This window comes from Malus sylvestris, chromosome 17, assembly GCF_916048215.2.
Source record: "Malus sylvestris chromosome 17, drMalSylv7.2, whole genome shotgun sequence".
Taxonomy (NCBI): domain Eukaryota; kingdom Viridiplantae; phylum Streptophyta; class Magnoliopsida; order Rosales; family Rosaceae; genus Malus; species Malus sylvestris.
This window is the reverse complement of record NC_062276.1, coordinates 17,384,959-17,401,505: the sequence shown is the minus strand read 5'-3', so window position 1 is coordinate 17,401,505 and position 16,547 is coordinate 17,384,959. Positions and strand designations below refer to the sequence as shown.

The following is a 16,547-nucleotide window of genomic DNA, read 5'->3' as shown; positions in this document are numbered from 1 at the left end:
TTTGTCAATGCTTATGATTTTCATTGAACATAATTATCTTTGATTGTATCTCTATTATGATGTCATGTAGGGAACTTTTGAAGAATGCTTTGGGTTGTCCAATGATGTCATCCAATCCAATAATACAAGGAAAATCTGAGGGTTAACTAGTGATGTCACGGTTAATTTGGGGCATTATCGTTCATAATTCAATGAAGGAGTAACTGGAAATTAATTCATTTGCATACATGTCATGTGTGGAGAAAGAACCTCTAGCTAGCTTATCATCCATCTAATTCAACCAAATTCGTCCAAAATCTGTCTTAAGTTTTAGTTACCTGTTTTTATTTTAAATTCATCCAAAACAAACCCCCCCCCCCCCCCGCTTTACTTTCTTGTTTCAAAGTGTTTAAAATCTGTTTTGTTTGTGCTTTTGAGTGTTTTGAGTCAAGTCAAAACCCTAAATTCGTCCAAAGTTATGTTTAGAGTCAGAAACTGCCTAGTTGGTGTTTTTAGGTAGTTTTGAGTGTTTTTAAGTTATTTTAAGTTTTGTGAACCTGTTTTGAGTCCTTTGAGTCTATTCAAACATTTTTAACTTTGTTTTTTTATGTTTTTGAGTCAGTTTAGGGGTTTTAGCAAGTCCTCCTAATCCCCGGTTTAGAACGATCCCTACTTGCATTTATACTACAATTTGACAACAAGAGGGTTTAATTTGAGTGCTTATATATTTTTCACATCATACACTAGTTCGGATGAGATATGGAATTGGAATGAGATTATCATTGATGATGTTTCACTTTTATGGCAGCTACTGACATAAATGGAAAGCAACGATATCGAAGTGTGTTATGTTGATTAGTGACAACGTAGAACTAATTAGACAACTGAAATTGCAATCCAAGTTTAATTCTTTACCAAAGTGTGTTTGGACTTGTCATTCCTACACTTGCCAAGGTAATCCTATTGTGTTGTTAATGGGAAAGGAAGTGTAATGAGATGTATGAAATAATGGAATGTAATGCACGCCTTATGGCACAAGGTTTCTCTCAAACGTCATGTGATTGATTGCAGCATTATGAATGTGGGTAGCATTTCTCCATGAGCATATTAATACAGAGATTTACATGTAAGTTCCCGAATAATTACATGGAGTGGTTCAAATAGCTCTAGACCATAAAACACTCTCTTATTGCAAATAAGGTGTTCTGATTGAAGCAATCTGAGTGGATGTGGTATACTTGTCTAAGTTATTATTTGATTAGTCAAGGATATGAATAAATAACCTTCCGTGTTAAGTCATGTTCCAAATTGCTAAAGTTGCAATTTATGTCAATGACATAAATCTCACTAAGACTCTGAAAGAGTTTGAGAATATTGTCCCGCACCTGAAAACAAAATTTGAGATGAATTATCATGGGAAAACTCATTTGGACCTTGACCTGAAGTTCTACCATTATTCTAATGATCTTTTGGTCCACTAGTCGAAATACACTCCTAAGGTGTTACCTTTTGAGTGTACCTATGATCTTCAATACGCTAGATGAGGTTATGATCTGAAGTTCCATATTTAAGTTCAACTTTGCACTTTATTGTACATAGCTCATTATTTTAGACAGAAATTCTCCTTTGTCATTGATCTATTGGTAAAGATGCAGCACTATGCCTACACGTAACCACTAAAGTGGCAATAAAGATGTAATTCCATTCCCCTGAAGGTATTACGAATTTGGGCTTCCCAAGCGGGTGTGACACCCATGATCCTCGGACTGATGCTTTCCTTATTTTTTATGATGATGCTACTTATCAAACCCATACAAGGCACAATCCCAAATGGTCATGTCTTTACCGTTAAGGATACCTCAATATCTTGGATATTCATAATATAAACCTTAGTTGTGAAATCTTCAAATCATTCCAAGACTCATTACACTTTACTATGCCACACATGAGACATGGTTTAGAGCTATTGTTGAGCATATTTGAAGTACCGGTGTTTTGCATCCATCATTAAGTCACAACGATGATCCATGACAATTTTGCTGCATGTATCGACTAGACCAAGACCTGATACATTAACAAAGTCAATGCCAAGCATATTTTGTCTACATCACATCAACAAAGTATCAATAGACTGAAGTCAAGCAATCCGATCTCAAACAACCTTACTAACCTCTTCACGACATCACTGCCAAAGTCAACCTTCCAAAAACTTGCTCGAGGAATTGGTATGCATAACTATCTTATACACATTGCTTGTAGTTCTCTTTTGGAAGTTATGTTAAACTCAGAGGGAGTTTCCAAAAGTATACTCATTTGATTGTTAATGTACTCTTTTTCGCTCCAATAAGGAGCATTTTTTCCCATTGGGTTTTAGCTACCAGACTAGGTTTTAACGAGGCACCCATCCTGGCTGGTCATACCTTTGTGAGCTTTTCTACTTTCGTCTATAAGACGTATAGTTTTGACTTAATGCAAACTTCACACGTTTCTCCTTAGACTATGAGTTTTTTCTCATACTGAGTTTTACCATAGTGAGGTTTTATGAGTTTTACCTGTTTATGCATTCTTTGTTTGATTTGAGACTTGCATTCGCTCATTGTGTCAACAACTTTATCAATTGAACTTACTTCATCGCTAAAGACACGATGTGCCATTTACACACACTCAAGGGGGAGTATTACATTCATAACCTAGTTAGGAATGTGATTGTGTAAATCCTAGTAAATCTTTATGGGATTCTACTATATCTTTTAGATAGTTTCCTGATTGTATTGTAATACCTAAAGGGAACTTAAAGGGTAAAGAATTTACCTTCCCTACTACTACAAATAAAGATACAATGGGTTGAAATCACATCTTAGAATTCAACCAATTCTCTCTATTTCATGCCACACCCTCTCCCTCCATCTTTCTATAATTCTTCAGTCAAATAGGCCTACAACAGTATCAAACTTTTTGTCCACGAAATTTGAACTTAAAAAGTCTCACTTACAAATAAAGAGTAATATCACTAAAAAGGAATCTACATAAAACAAACAAGATAAAATACAGTAAAACTCAATTATTTCTTATTGAATAGCAAATTAGAAAGTCAGTCTCAATTTAAATTTTTTGGATGTTGTTGTTCTGTCATCTCAATTCAAACTACTTTAGGTTGAAAACTTGGTATGAGTACGATGAGATTAACAGCCATAATGTCAGCTAGGGATGGAAATTCTAACCGTTAAACCCGATAACCGTGGATAACCGCCCGAATGGATTGGATTTGGATATGAAATTCAGGTATGCTATGGATATGGGGAAAACCGTGAACTTTATTCGGTTATGGTTTTGGATATGGTTATAAGGGTCCCCAATCCATATCCGTCCCCGAATCCGACCCAAATATATTGTGTGTGTGTGTGTGTGTGTGTGTGTGTGTGTGTGTGTGTGTGTATTTGATATATAATATAATTTTATTCAATGTACCGAACCCTCCCTATACTAATTCATTATGCATGCATCAAACCCTATACTATCTTTATTATGCACCAAACATCATGCATGGGGCATACCAACAACCTCATCAATTCAATACTCTTATTGTTATACTCAACCAAATTAATTCATTGTATCATTTTATATATCAATTATCAAATGTTCCAAGTTTATCAGATTCATCTCTCTTCAAGAGTCTCACTGTCAAGAAATTAATTCATTGAATCAATTTGTTTTGTCTTCCTTTCATATTTGCTTTTGTCCTTTTTTTTTATTGGACCAATTTATCATATTGGCTTACCATAAACAATATATTGTTATGTTTTTTGTAATTGGATATTGCTATTTAATGATGGAATTAGTATCTACTAAAATTTATAGTGCATCAATTGGATGAATATATATATATATATATATTTTTTAACAAAGATGGATATAACTGATAACCGATTGAAAATCCGTTAACCGGTGGATATGGTTATGGATAATCCCCAATGGTTAATTTGTGGTTATGGATATGGTTAATTTTCGTGGTTATGGGGATGGTTATAGCATTTTCGTCCCCAAACCGAACCGTTGCTGTGACATCCCACATCGCCCAGGGGAGTGATCCTTAAATGTATATTATCATCCCTACCTAGAACGAGGCCTTTTGGGAGCTCACTGGCTTCGGGTTCCGTAGGAACTTCGAAGTTAAGCGAAAAGGAGGCTAGAGCACTCCCAAGATTGGTGACCCACTGGGAAGTTGCTCATGAGTTCCTAAAAACAAAACCGTGAGGGAATAGTAAGCCCAAAGTGGACAATATCGTGCTACGATGGTAGAGCGGGCCCGAGATATGGTGGACCCAGGTCGGGATGTGACAAATGGTATCAGAGCCAATCCCTGGCCGGAAGTGTACCGACGAGGACGTCGGGCCCCTAAGGGGGGTGGATTGTGACATCCCACATCGCCCAGATGAGTGATCCTTAAATGTATATTCTCATCCCTACCTAGAACGAGGCCTTTTGGGAGCTCACTGGCTTCGGGTTCCGTAGGAACTTCGAAGTTAAGCGAGAAGAAGGCTAGAGCACTCCCAGGATGGGTGACCCACTGGAAAGTTGCTCATGAGTTCCCAAAAACAAAACCGTGAGGGAATGGTAAGCTCAAAGCGGACAATATTGTGCTACGATGGTAGAACGGGCCCAAGTTATGGTGGACCCGGGTCAGGATGTGACAAATGGTATCAGAGCCAATCCCTGGCCGGAAGTGTACCGACGAGGACGTCGGGCCCCTAAGGAGGGTGGATTGTGACATCCCACATCGCCCAGGGGAGTGATCCTTAAATGTATATTCTCATCTCTACCTAGAACGAGACCTTTTGGGAGCTCACTGGCTTCGGGTTCCGTAGGAACTTCGAAGTTAAGTGAGAAGGAGGCTAGAGCACTCCCAGGATGGGTGACCCACTAGGAAGTTACTCATGAGTTCCCAAAAATAAAACCGTGAGGGAATGGTAAGCCCAAAGCGGACAATATCGTGCTACGGTGGTAGAGCGGGCCCGGAATATGGTGGACCCAGGTCAGGATGTGACAGTTGCCATGTCGGCCAAATATATCATTTTATTTTTGTTCACTTTCTTAGGTTTTTAGTAGACAAAAAACCGTTTTTTAGGTAATAAAAAATTATTAAGGAACGATTATGACCTATATAGGACGGCACATGCATTGTTAAATGTAAGCAGAAGGTCACACACACTAAAAAATCACAATTTCATAATTAAAAAAAAATAGAAAAACTAATGAAAATAGCTTGAAAACTTTGAGTTTTAATGATAAGGACAAAATAAAGGGTAAAGTGAATAGTAATAGGTTTGACTTTTTAGTGTAAAAATGTGGTTTTTCATTAAAGTGAACAGTACTATGAGCTTTTCGTTAAAACTCCCTTAAAAAATTGGCTAGGTCTGGTAACTATTCACCCTTTAAAGACAATTCTAAATTGGCTCTAACATTTTAAAACGTTTCAAATAACTACTTAAATTTTTTTAAAATGACACCTATTAGGTTCACTGGCTTTAATGGATACCTTGGACAAATAGTAAAGCGTGTTTTAACTCTCAAGTCGTATATGGAGCCTTGAATCTCCAAATCGAGTAACACCAATCGATCCATTTTAGCTTAAGCAAATTTACGATTTAACTTGACTATATTGTCGATTTGGGGGATTAGAGCTCCGAAGACGGTAATTAGTGAAAATCAACTTTAGTATTTGTCGACCTCATCATTTAATGCCAGTAACATCATCCCTTAATGTTGGTGAAGTTATCACTTAAGTTGACCTAACAAATGTCCAATTTTCAAAATGTTTGAGGTAGTTATTTGAAATGTTTTAAAAGGTTGAAATTTGAAACTAATTTAGAATCACCCTAAAAGATTGGATAATTATTCGTACTTAACCCTTATAAAATCATCAAAAACACAATATAATTCATCAGCCATGAGACTCACATCTTACAAACATGAAGATTAACACAGATGAACTAAACCTTGCAAGTTGTAGAACGATAGGAAAACATCACAAAGAAAAGACAGCACCAGAAAGCAAGAAACATGGTGGGATAAACTTTGTTGGAAGCTGGAAATAGGGGGATTGGCTAACAGAACTCATTGGAGGTGTTGACATAACCTATAAGGGATATGTATTAGGAAGCGAAGGGATACTTTTTAAAATTGATCATGTATCCTCCAAGTATTTTGTTCATTTTTTATTTCGTTCTATAATCTTAAATGCCCAAGACTATGTTGGCAAAATTTTATTTTTAGGATGTGGGGTGCGCCAGACCCAAGCAATAGTTCAACGCTCGGGCAATGCTCGAATCGCTAGCTATTGTAGCGAGCCCTCATCCTATTAAAAATAATTTAATATTTAATATTGTGTGAACCATTGGTCTATGTATCAGATATTTAAATGATATAAACATACTATAATGGTTGTTTACTTCATAAGTGAGCGTCAAAAAGTTGAACTAAGATGCAGTTTTGTTAAGGAGTCGAAATCCAAATTTCCATTGAAACTGTTTACAACTAAACTATCTGAAATTGGCATAAGAATAGGAGTGCTAGTAGAAAGGAAAAAACACCTTCCTTGCTAGTGGAGACCGTTTGCCCACCCTTCCAGTGGTATTTGAACATTCGACAGTCCCAGTGTTAAAGGTTGAAGTTTATTCACTGAGACATTTCGTCGAAACATGGTGAGCTTGTTATTAGTAGCTGAACCATGTTTCAAATATGTCAATAGATATCGACATATGCTGAAACAATCTTTTAAGTGCTATTGAGAAAATTTGCTTAGTGCTCTCAACGCTACCTACCAAGATATGTCTAGCAGGCTTTACATCATACTTGGTAGGCACAAAAAAGACTCATACCAAACATTCAAAGAGTCCTCAAAAGACCTTCACTTGTATATTTCCAAAACTCCAGGTAATATTGGGACCACCTTGGTTCCAATGTACATCCATCACTGCACCCTTCAATTCAAGATGTTAAAAACAGCTAGTTTCAATCACTGCAAATGGTATTATGTTATTTTCCTCTCCACTTGTAAAGACATATCTTTGCATTGTGTTTGGATGTGGAAAACAATGAACTAAAAAGTCAAGAATCGACAGCATAAATTTGTGGGCTTTTTAGCCAAAATGGTCCCTGAGATTTGCATAACTCCTCACTTTGGTCCTTGAGATTTGAAATCCATAAAAGTGATCTCTAAAATTGTTCACTGGTCCTTGAGTGAAAAAATATGTTAAATAAGGATCAAAATGACAAAATTACCCTCAATTTAATAAACAATAAAACAAAATGATTTGACAAAAATTGAGAGTATTTTTATCATTTTATTCTTATTCTGAAGATTTTTCACAAAATGACCAAAATAATTGATTGTGGACGAATTTAGGGACCAATTCTATCAATTTCAAATCTCAGTGGCCAAAATGAAGAGTTGTACATATCTCAAATACCATTTTGGCTAAAAAATCAACTTCATGTTTTACTTTAATTTACCTGGGTATTCAAACTAATGTTCAAAGAGACAAGCACACCCATAAAATTGGTTAAGAAAATGATAAACCCACACCTATGTTTAATCATGTCTGTTATTTTTTGTTTAATTTATTCAATCCGCTTGCCAAAAATAAAAATAAGTGAGAGACTAAAAAGGGTGTGAAATTCAGTTTCAGACTAGATTAACATTCCTAGTATGTCGATTTCCAGGCACAAGTTTAAAAAGAAGGATGATTAGACAAAAGAACATCCAGAAATGAAAGAGTTTCATTTTTCCACCCACATCAAGGAATCAAACACCAATCAACCACTTGCAAATATTGTCCCAATCCCAAAACAAATCTAATTAGCAAGCGACCCTTTATCACAGAGGTGGAAAGATGTTGAGTCTTTGCATGATGGTGTGAAAAACCCCATCAATGGCTAATCTAACAAAATCTATTGTTTACCCAAAAAAAAAATCTAATTATCCATGCCAACGATTTGATGCATATTATATCATGGGCATGGCATGCAGTAACATCACAAGTGAAGGAACCAAAGAGTGCTTATCACAGAAAATAAGCTCCAACAAATATAAATGTTTCATAAATTAAAAATAAGTGACAACATGGATGTAATGTATCAAGTTTGAGAAAATCCAAATTCAATTGTACCCATTAATGCTTTAGGTTCATGACGGTAAATCCGGGAACGATTAAACTTTCCCTGACACAAAAGATTCAACTATAGAGGACCTTTTTTGGACTGGATGGTTGTGCTCCTTCAAAAAATTGTTCCAAGAAGTCTCCATGGAGTTATTCTGTAGAGCCACGGACCAGAACAACCAGATGCCTTCTTCCAACAACTGGTTAATAATCTCGTCCTTTGTAAGGCATTTCCTGGAAAGACGAATCCAAAACTGGTTAAAAACTGGTCCGTCGCAAAAAGGAATAAATGCTACTCGCAACGACCAAATATGCCTCCAGTGGACTTGAAAGAAAAGTTATAGGACTAACTTCCGCACATATAACTAAAATTATAACTTCTTTTCTTTTGCTCATATATATATAATAGGAGTGACTGAAATTTTAATTAAAAAAGGAAGTTCTCGATCAATCACAATACATAATTTCAGGACAACATGAAATTGCTTACAGGTTGGTAGTTTGGCATGTATACGACTTGCCTAGGATGGCCAAGAAGCATCTGTTGCCCATACTGCAATTAGATGAAGATACGTAATTAATGTCATGAATTAGCATCATGTTATCTCACATGACCTCGACAAAGTAATTGAAAGAATCACACCTGAGGCCCATTTGGATGAAAAAAGGGTTGGGGTCCTTGCATTGTCTGTGGATTAAACATAACAGGTTGGTGTCCAAAAGAGGGCCCACCCTGCAAATATAAAGGCCGTTGATAAAATAGAAGATGAAATCATTTATTAAAAATAAAAAATAAAAAAACAATAGCATAAGGTGAATCCCAAGTCGAAAAATCAATAACGTGTACTGCAATTCCCCTTGACTTTATTCTTATCCTTTTCTTAAAACATAAATTTAAACACGAAAGCGAAACTTATATATAATCTGGTAACATAGAAAAATAAATTTTAACCAATAGTCATAACTAATCATTAAGTTAACCCAAGTGATGAGGGAGGGTGGGGTAATGGGTTAAGGATTAGGATAGGTCCAGAGTTCATTTCCCTCCAATGTAACAAAAAAATAATGTAATCAATCTATTTATGCTTTTCTTTTCAAAGGAGTACAGGTTAGGATAAGGAAAAACAATAACAACTCAAGAACATTGGAATCTAACTATGACTTTTAATAACTTGATTCATTAGATTAGAAAATGCAGTCTAATTTTTGAGCTGATAGTAGATGGTATTTGCATTTCATATAAAGGTTTACGTGAACAACAGTGTCTTCAATCATGATAACTAAGATTTCAGCCTACACCAGCATCACAACAAACATTTCCTTCTGGAAAGATGAAAAATAAACAGTTGAATTGACTTATGGGCCAACATCAATGAGAGAACCTAAAAAAATCAGGGGGAGAAAAGGTCAATGAATGTGTTGAAGTGCTTACTCCAATGCCAACAGGCATGCCCGGCATATGTGGTACTGCAGGTGCGTTAGTTGGATAATAGAAGGAGCCATCAGACACGGGGGATGGAGGCCTAACAGGCGCTTGAGATGGAACAAAACTCTTTGCATGCGGATTGAATTTGAATTCCTGATAAAAAAATTTAAATTGAGGAGAAAGCAAAAAGAAGAGCTGGATGCATCAGCTATACGCTAGATAAAAGTGCCTAACTTAGCACGAGAGCATATCTGTAATAATGATAATTGTTGGAACTTCAGGCATAAGATCAATAAGATTGCATTTACATCTGAGTTTGTGTTAAATGTGTGATCACAGAAAACATAAAGGTATATCAATCACACCTTCGCATGGGGATTCAATGTTGACTTCTCAGAGGACAACGAACCCATAGATGAGCTTGGTGATAAACCAGGTCCACCAGAAGAAGAGACAGTAGCTGGGAATTCCGAATTGGAAGATGCAGAACTACCAGGTCGTCCATGAGAATTTACTGTCTGTGTTTGAACATGTGAGTTGCCAGTTACTGGGTCACTAGAACCCAGCTTCTCATGACCTTTTGATGAAGTCTGAGCAGAAGCATAAGAGGTGGCACTGGAGGATAACCCCCCTTTATCAAACACATCTTCCTTCCCAATCAATGATGGCTGTGAATCTACATTCCATAATCAACAAGATAACTTCACAACTACCATAATGACAAATATAAAACTAAAACTAAAAATGGCACTAAAACAAGCTTCTCATTCATATGGGAAGAGAGGGAACAAGATAGGACAAGCTTCACCATAAGTACTATACCACATCTAATAGTAACATTAAGTCCAAGGAACCAAGAAACACATAATTTTGGGTAAAAGTAAGCAGGAAAAACAAATTGGAACTCACCGTCTGGTTCTGACGTTTGATTGTCTTCAGCTAGCTACATTGACAAGAACATAAAACAGAAGCAATAACTTTAGAGGCCAGAGTCAGTGAATCACAAATAATTACACAAGATTGTGAACATCACAAATACGGAAGTCTCACTCACCTTCGGCTTTACTACAGACTCAGCGGTAGCATCCACCTCTCTATTTTCACTGAATAATATAGAACATTGTTTGGTAAAAAAAGTTGTGTAATCACTTTAAAACTTGGATAGTGCTATTCACACACCCATGTTTACCTCACACGCACCTTTGTCAGTTTTTGGCCCTTGATTTTCTTCAATTCATTCGAACCAATGGGCAGAAATTGAGGGTATGTGAGAAGTAAAAATGGGTGTGTGGATAGCACTACCCTAAAGCTTGTCTTACTTGCAATATATATTATTTAGAGTTGGAAAAGAAATAAACGACCTTCTTTCACCAGCTGTACAGGGGAAGCTCTTGAAAGGTGTTTCTGATGCCAGCTGTCTAGCATGGTCATAAGATCCAGAGCGACCTAAATCTGGGGCACCATTTGACTCAGAACATTGTGTGTAATCCTGCATAAAAAGTATGACATATATATCATCAGCATTTAATCAGGAATTTGTTATCAAAGCATGTTAAAAACATTCACATATAAGCACAGGAGAAAATCAATTCACAATCCCCAAAGTTGTCTTAAACTTTGGACCAAACTAATGTCTTAAAAGTAAATGATGATGGGATAATAATCAGGGAGAGCTTTCTCATGCTTGTCAAACTAGATTCTCAGTTGCTAACAAATGGAACTAAGAATGCCTCAAAACAATGATTTTGTTATGCCAGAATTTACAATAACCAAAGAACAACTAGTGGGGGAAAATATTTGGTCTCCATTTATGAGCAGGAAATAATAAAAATATACCTACTTTCTCATCACAATTGGAAGTAAAGAAAAACAGAATAAGAGAGAAAATGAGTCGATGCCCTACTTCAGTAACAAAACACTTTATTTACGGCACATGTGTAAAATTCCTATTTGATGGCACAGCAAGTTCAACAAAACAATCCGTAAATAGGTCAGAAACTAATGCCCCCTGGGCTAACATATTATACATAAGATAAGTGAGAGAACTACAACAAATGAAGAGCTCGATGGCGCCCCATCGTTTCTTTTTCCAGTGGTCCAGTCAATTGAATTCTTCCTTAAAGAACCAGTAGAATCTCCAAAGGTTTCAGTATTAAGTGAATCCAACAAAATATCCTCATCTTCATCATATCCACTATCATCAACTACTTCCCCCCGATAAACAGAGGAGAATCTTGTCTCCTCATCAATATCCCCACGAAGGTGAATGCCTCTTTCCTGTAACAACAAATCAACATGCAAAACATAAGGGACCTCAACATCAAATGAATTTTTAGAAGAACAAGATTAGCCAACAAAGCCTCACCTCTGCCATATGCAGATCAGGTGTATCCTCACACTCAATTTCCCTTGCTATTCTTAAAGCTTCCCTTTCCAACTCTCTTGTTTGAGGGCCTTTCTCAAGTTTAGTGGTGTAAAGGTCCGCATCAAATGTGCTTTTTACCCCAAATAATGTTTCATTTGTTTCAAACTGATCCCAGTTCCTGAAATGAAAAGAATATGAGGAAAATATTGAGCAATCATAATATTTCTATACAAGAGAAAGAATACAAGTACAAACATCTTTTGCTTTTTTGTAATAATTAACAGGAATTCTCTGAGAGTTGAGCACAGGTCAATTAAAGTTCTGAAACAACCAATAAGCCACAAGGCAACCACTGAAATTTGGCTAAAAAAATCCTCTAATACAGTATTACTCTTTAAGGCCAGTACATTCCCCAAGTCCACGTCTAACTTGCATCGCCTCAAGCTATAGTTTGATACCATTAAAGCATCTTTAGAACGATATAGCTAACTCTAACTCGTGAAGCGATTGGAATCTTTGTCCACCTTTCTCCTACATCATCCACTTTTTTCAGTAAACTACCTCATATGAAGAATTTTGGTAACATATAAACGCAGAGGGATATGCCCCCTTAAGGACCCACCCTGTCAAAGAATTTCAACATCATGCAGGCAGAGAACATGCTTCGCTTCAGAACATGTATAATGAAAGGCCTAGATTGCAAATAATGATATCCCTCACATAGGTTCTTATCTCCATCGACTGGATTCCACCACAGAAATTTTAATCACTCAACAAGTGCACTAAATTAAGTTAAGAACTTTTTAAGGTTCATTCACTAGTAATAGCTCCAAAGAAATGACAACTCATAAGACCACAATGTTACTCAAAGCACCTTGACAAGAAAACTTAACAAGAATAAACCAGATAGGATTATAGAATTATCGTCTTAGATAGTGCAGAACAATACAGTTTAACACGAAACCTGAAATAGTAGTGTTTAAAAAATAAAATTCATGTCCCTAGTGTAAATAATAGTTCCAGATGGCACATATTCAAGTAGAGGCTATCTGACCAGTAGAACAATTACCAAGAGATTTGGGGAAAGAAAATTACTATAACAACCTATTCCATTGTCCATCAAATATATTTTCCAATTCAGGACAACGTGGATCATCTTCATCAGGTACCCACGGTTCCAGCTCTCTATCCATCTCACCACGGTGGGATTGTGATATGAAGGAATCTATCATAAGGTCCTGATGTTTTTCATGCTGAACCTCATTTAACAATCCATCTCTCGTTATTGAGACATCCTGTTATCATTTATTATACAATTAGATCAAGAGAGACCAGCGTAACAAAATATAGAAATAGCTGCTTACTCTACCACAATATCTTTCTGCTTGTTTACTTTCATAGACTACAACTACGTGCCAGAGCAAGCAAATCAAATTAAGAAGAAAAAGTTGGCCATCATATACCTGCCCATCCCCCCCTTGAAAACTCAGCAGAACAAATGATGGTAATTTGAGATTCTGAATGCTATTAAGAATAATTTTACTTGGGTCAGCAAATAGCAGTAAGAAATGAAGCAGAACCTTTGCAATAACTTGGACAAGTTCCTTGGCAGGTATAATTAAAGTCTTTGAAGGAGCCTTGCTAACCGACTCTGTCATAGACTTTTGTCCGCGTACAGAACCATCCTTTATCATTCGTGCCATTTTCAAGATGATTCCTGAAAGTGACAAGTAAAATAACATATATAAACTGCATGGATCTGGGAAAATCAAATGGCAATTGGCAGCACTATTGACGTTATACAAAGTCTAATTATAACACTGATGATGAATACATGACCTCTCACCAAATCAATACTTATGGTAGTGTAAAAGGCAGTCTCTTTAAGAAACCCAAAAAATTGACACACACAAAAATAAAAATAAAAATAAATAATAATAATAATAATAATGTCATTTTAAAGATAATTGCTCAACGTGACCAGAAGTGAACGTTGATGAATGCACTTAATTGCATATAAAAAAACACCAATTTAGAGCACAAGTGCCAAATTCATGATCTCCAAATGATCCAAAACAGATGCTAATGTAAATGACAGTCTCATAAGACAACCACAATCAATACAAAAAGGAAGACAAACAAAATCCATATATAAAAACCAAAATCAAACGAGCATACCAAAGTCCCTTTCAGCGTTTGTTGCATGAAATATTCCAGAGTATACAGATCCATTTTCCACCTGCACTTCCACATTATGCCCAATAAGACATGTGGTCATATATACTAATCGATCACGTGAAGGACTCTCAGAGTTTCCAGATTTTCTGCCTGTTTCAGAACATATAAAGTTATTAGGCAAGTTAACATAATATCAAGGAGAATTTATATTTACAAATTTCACCAGTACTTGTTAATCTGCTGTGGTTTGCTGTTCCAGACTTTGACTTATTCTCGACCCTAGGAGCCCCTTCTCTTTCACCTCTTCGACGGCCAAAACCATTAGCAGAAGATTTAGGATGGAAAGCTTGTTGTGTATTCATCCTCAGTAGCAGCCTCTGACCTATTAAAAAAACTCAAAAGCTGGTTAAGTCATATTGTTATAATAATGGATATCAAAATACAGTAAACAAGAAGCAAGGATGCTATATGAAGATTAGTGCACAAATATAACGATGGAAATTTGTATATCTTATAATGGAAACAAGAACAAATTACAGACAAACATGATCCCAATGGCTCCGACAACGACAATCAGATCAGCATGACCACAAAAGTACAGAGACGTGCATGCACATGCACACAGAATCACCGGGACGCAGCATAAAATCAACAACCTAATAAACTAAAGCACACACATATATTTTTCATTAAATTGAACAAATCACCAGTACAAATATATCTCAGAAAAGTATCAACTTGAGCACACTTTTATAAACAAAACTCTATCTGCAAACTACTGGCAACAATCTCTAACTTTCCGGGCAAAACTATGTTCCAACAACACAAACACTACAGTAACGCTAAACAGGAATTTTTGAAAAAAATTAAACAAATCAATATCTTGATAAATCATGCATACAAATGCAAATGAACTTGAAGAGAAAACTGAAAATATAGACAAAACAAAGCCTTTTCATATTTAAGTTTCCGTGAGGGGGGGAAAGAGTAAAAAAAAAGATGCAAATTAGAAGCAAGAAGTAAGATTGGAAAGGGTTTTCAGGCAGAAGGGGGTCATGCAGAAACAAATGCAATTGCTTATCCGGAGAGCAAATAGAAATATGTGTCTTCTATGTTTCAAATTTTTGGCACAACAAAAGAATAGATTTGAAGCAATGCAACGCATCAATAATTTGATTCATTAGCTATATCATTGAGTGTAGAGACAGTAAGAACATGGCAGGCAATACAACAAGGTCTAATCTTAGAATTTTCATCGAGCAAAAACCCAAAATTTACTGTAACAAAACATAATTAAGTCGCAATGCAAGACATTTTCTCTCATTTTCTTCCATTTTCCTCCGTTTTCTCGGCACCCAAACACAATGTAAAACACAACAACGAAAAGGCTATTTGCGATGCGAAATTAGGAAATACGATCCTTACCTTAATAAGCTTAATCAAGCCTATAATTACTCCGAGGCTGCTTCCAAGCTGGAGGAGAAGACGTTGGGAGGCGCCGAACCAGTGCGTTAGGGTTTGGCTCAAATTAGGACTCCTTTAGGGTTTCGAAAGAGCGAAGCTGGTGTCAGAGCTCGAATCACGAGGCTGCTTAGAGAGAGAAAGAGCGGCGGAGGGAGGAGGGAGGAGGGAGGATGGAGAGAGGGTGGTGGGTCGGTCTCGGTGTGATCGCAAGCGAGAGGAGGAGGAAGAAGAAAAAGAAGAAGACGACGAAGACGAGCTCGAGATTTTGAAGGTGTGATGAAATATATAAACGAGGAGACCGCTGTAGAATGCGTAGGAAAGTTTTGAGTTTTCCCCTCGGGTCGGGTGTACGATAAAATAATAGACCTGATCACTCCTAGTCGTCCATAACTTTATGACAAGTTGGCACATTTTTTCCCTTGTTTAGTTTTCAATATGAATCTAAATTTGCCACGTGCTATTGTCTATCGGTATTTTTCTTAACTTGTAAATGATATGTTTTAGATTTGAATATAATAAATAGTGAATTCTAGCATAATGTGGGTTAGTTGAACTCCTCCTTTCCTTTATTGTAATATATATTGTTGTACTAAAAAAATGTTGATTATATTAATACTCTATGTATTATTCAAAAAAAACCCCACATACTTAATACACCTCACATTTGTTTTTCAACTAAAAATTATCTTAACACACCTTACGTACTTCCCTATATTACCCTTATACTCCACATTCTCAACATACCGAGAGTGTTTTGTTATATGAGCTTATATTCTTGCTTTTGTGGTTTTCATTATTCTCCGGGGAATGATCTTTCGTTTAGTATTTGTCTACCACTACATTAGCTTTCTCCTTTGCTTCCATTTAACATGTTGAACTACCTCCTCTCGGTGACTTTTGTTAACGCAGGGGACTATGTTGGCATCTTGGTTGGGAATGATGGTAGTCACTTTCCTTTTTTAAATACCAATTTAGC

The 16,547-nt window shown here is 36.4% G+C and overlaps 1 protein-coding gene across 1 annotated transcript; it reads right to left on the bottom strand.

Moving 5' to 3' along the window:
* Positions 1-8,052: 8,052 nt before the first annotated feature.
* Positions 8,053-15,857, bottom strand: LOC126611256 (polyadenylate-binding protein-interacting protein 3-like). The gene is made up of 15 exons (XM_050279464.1): positions 15,533-15,857; positions 14,337-14,489; positions 14,108-14,257; positions 13,510-13,646; positions 13,034-13,224; positions 11,930-12,107; positions 11,614-11,841; positions 10,926-11,053; positions 10,619-10,667; positions 10,474-10,507; positions 9,930-10,240; positions 9,571-9,717; positions 8,782-8,871; positions 8,629-8,691; positions 8,053-8,372 (listed from the first exon to the last, which is right to left on the bottom strand). The coding sequence occupies exons 2-15, from the start codon at positions 14,467-14,469 to the stop codon at positions 8,343-8,345; spliced, it is 1,869 nt and encodes a 622-aa protein (XP_050135421.1). The 5' UTR covers positions 14,470-14,489; positions 15,533-15,857; the 3' UTR covers positions 8,053-8,342.
* Between the last annotated feature and the right edge of the window lie 690 nt (positions 15,858-16,547).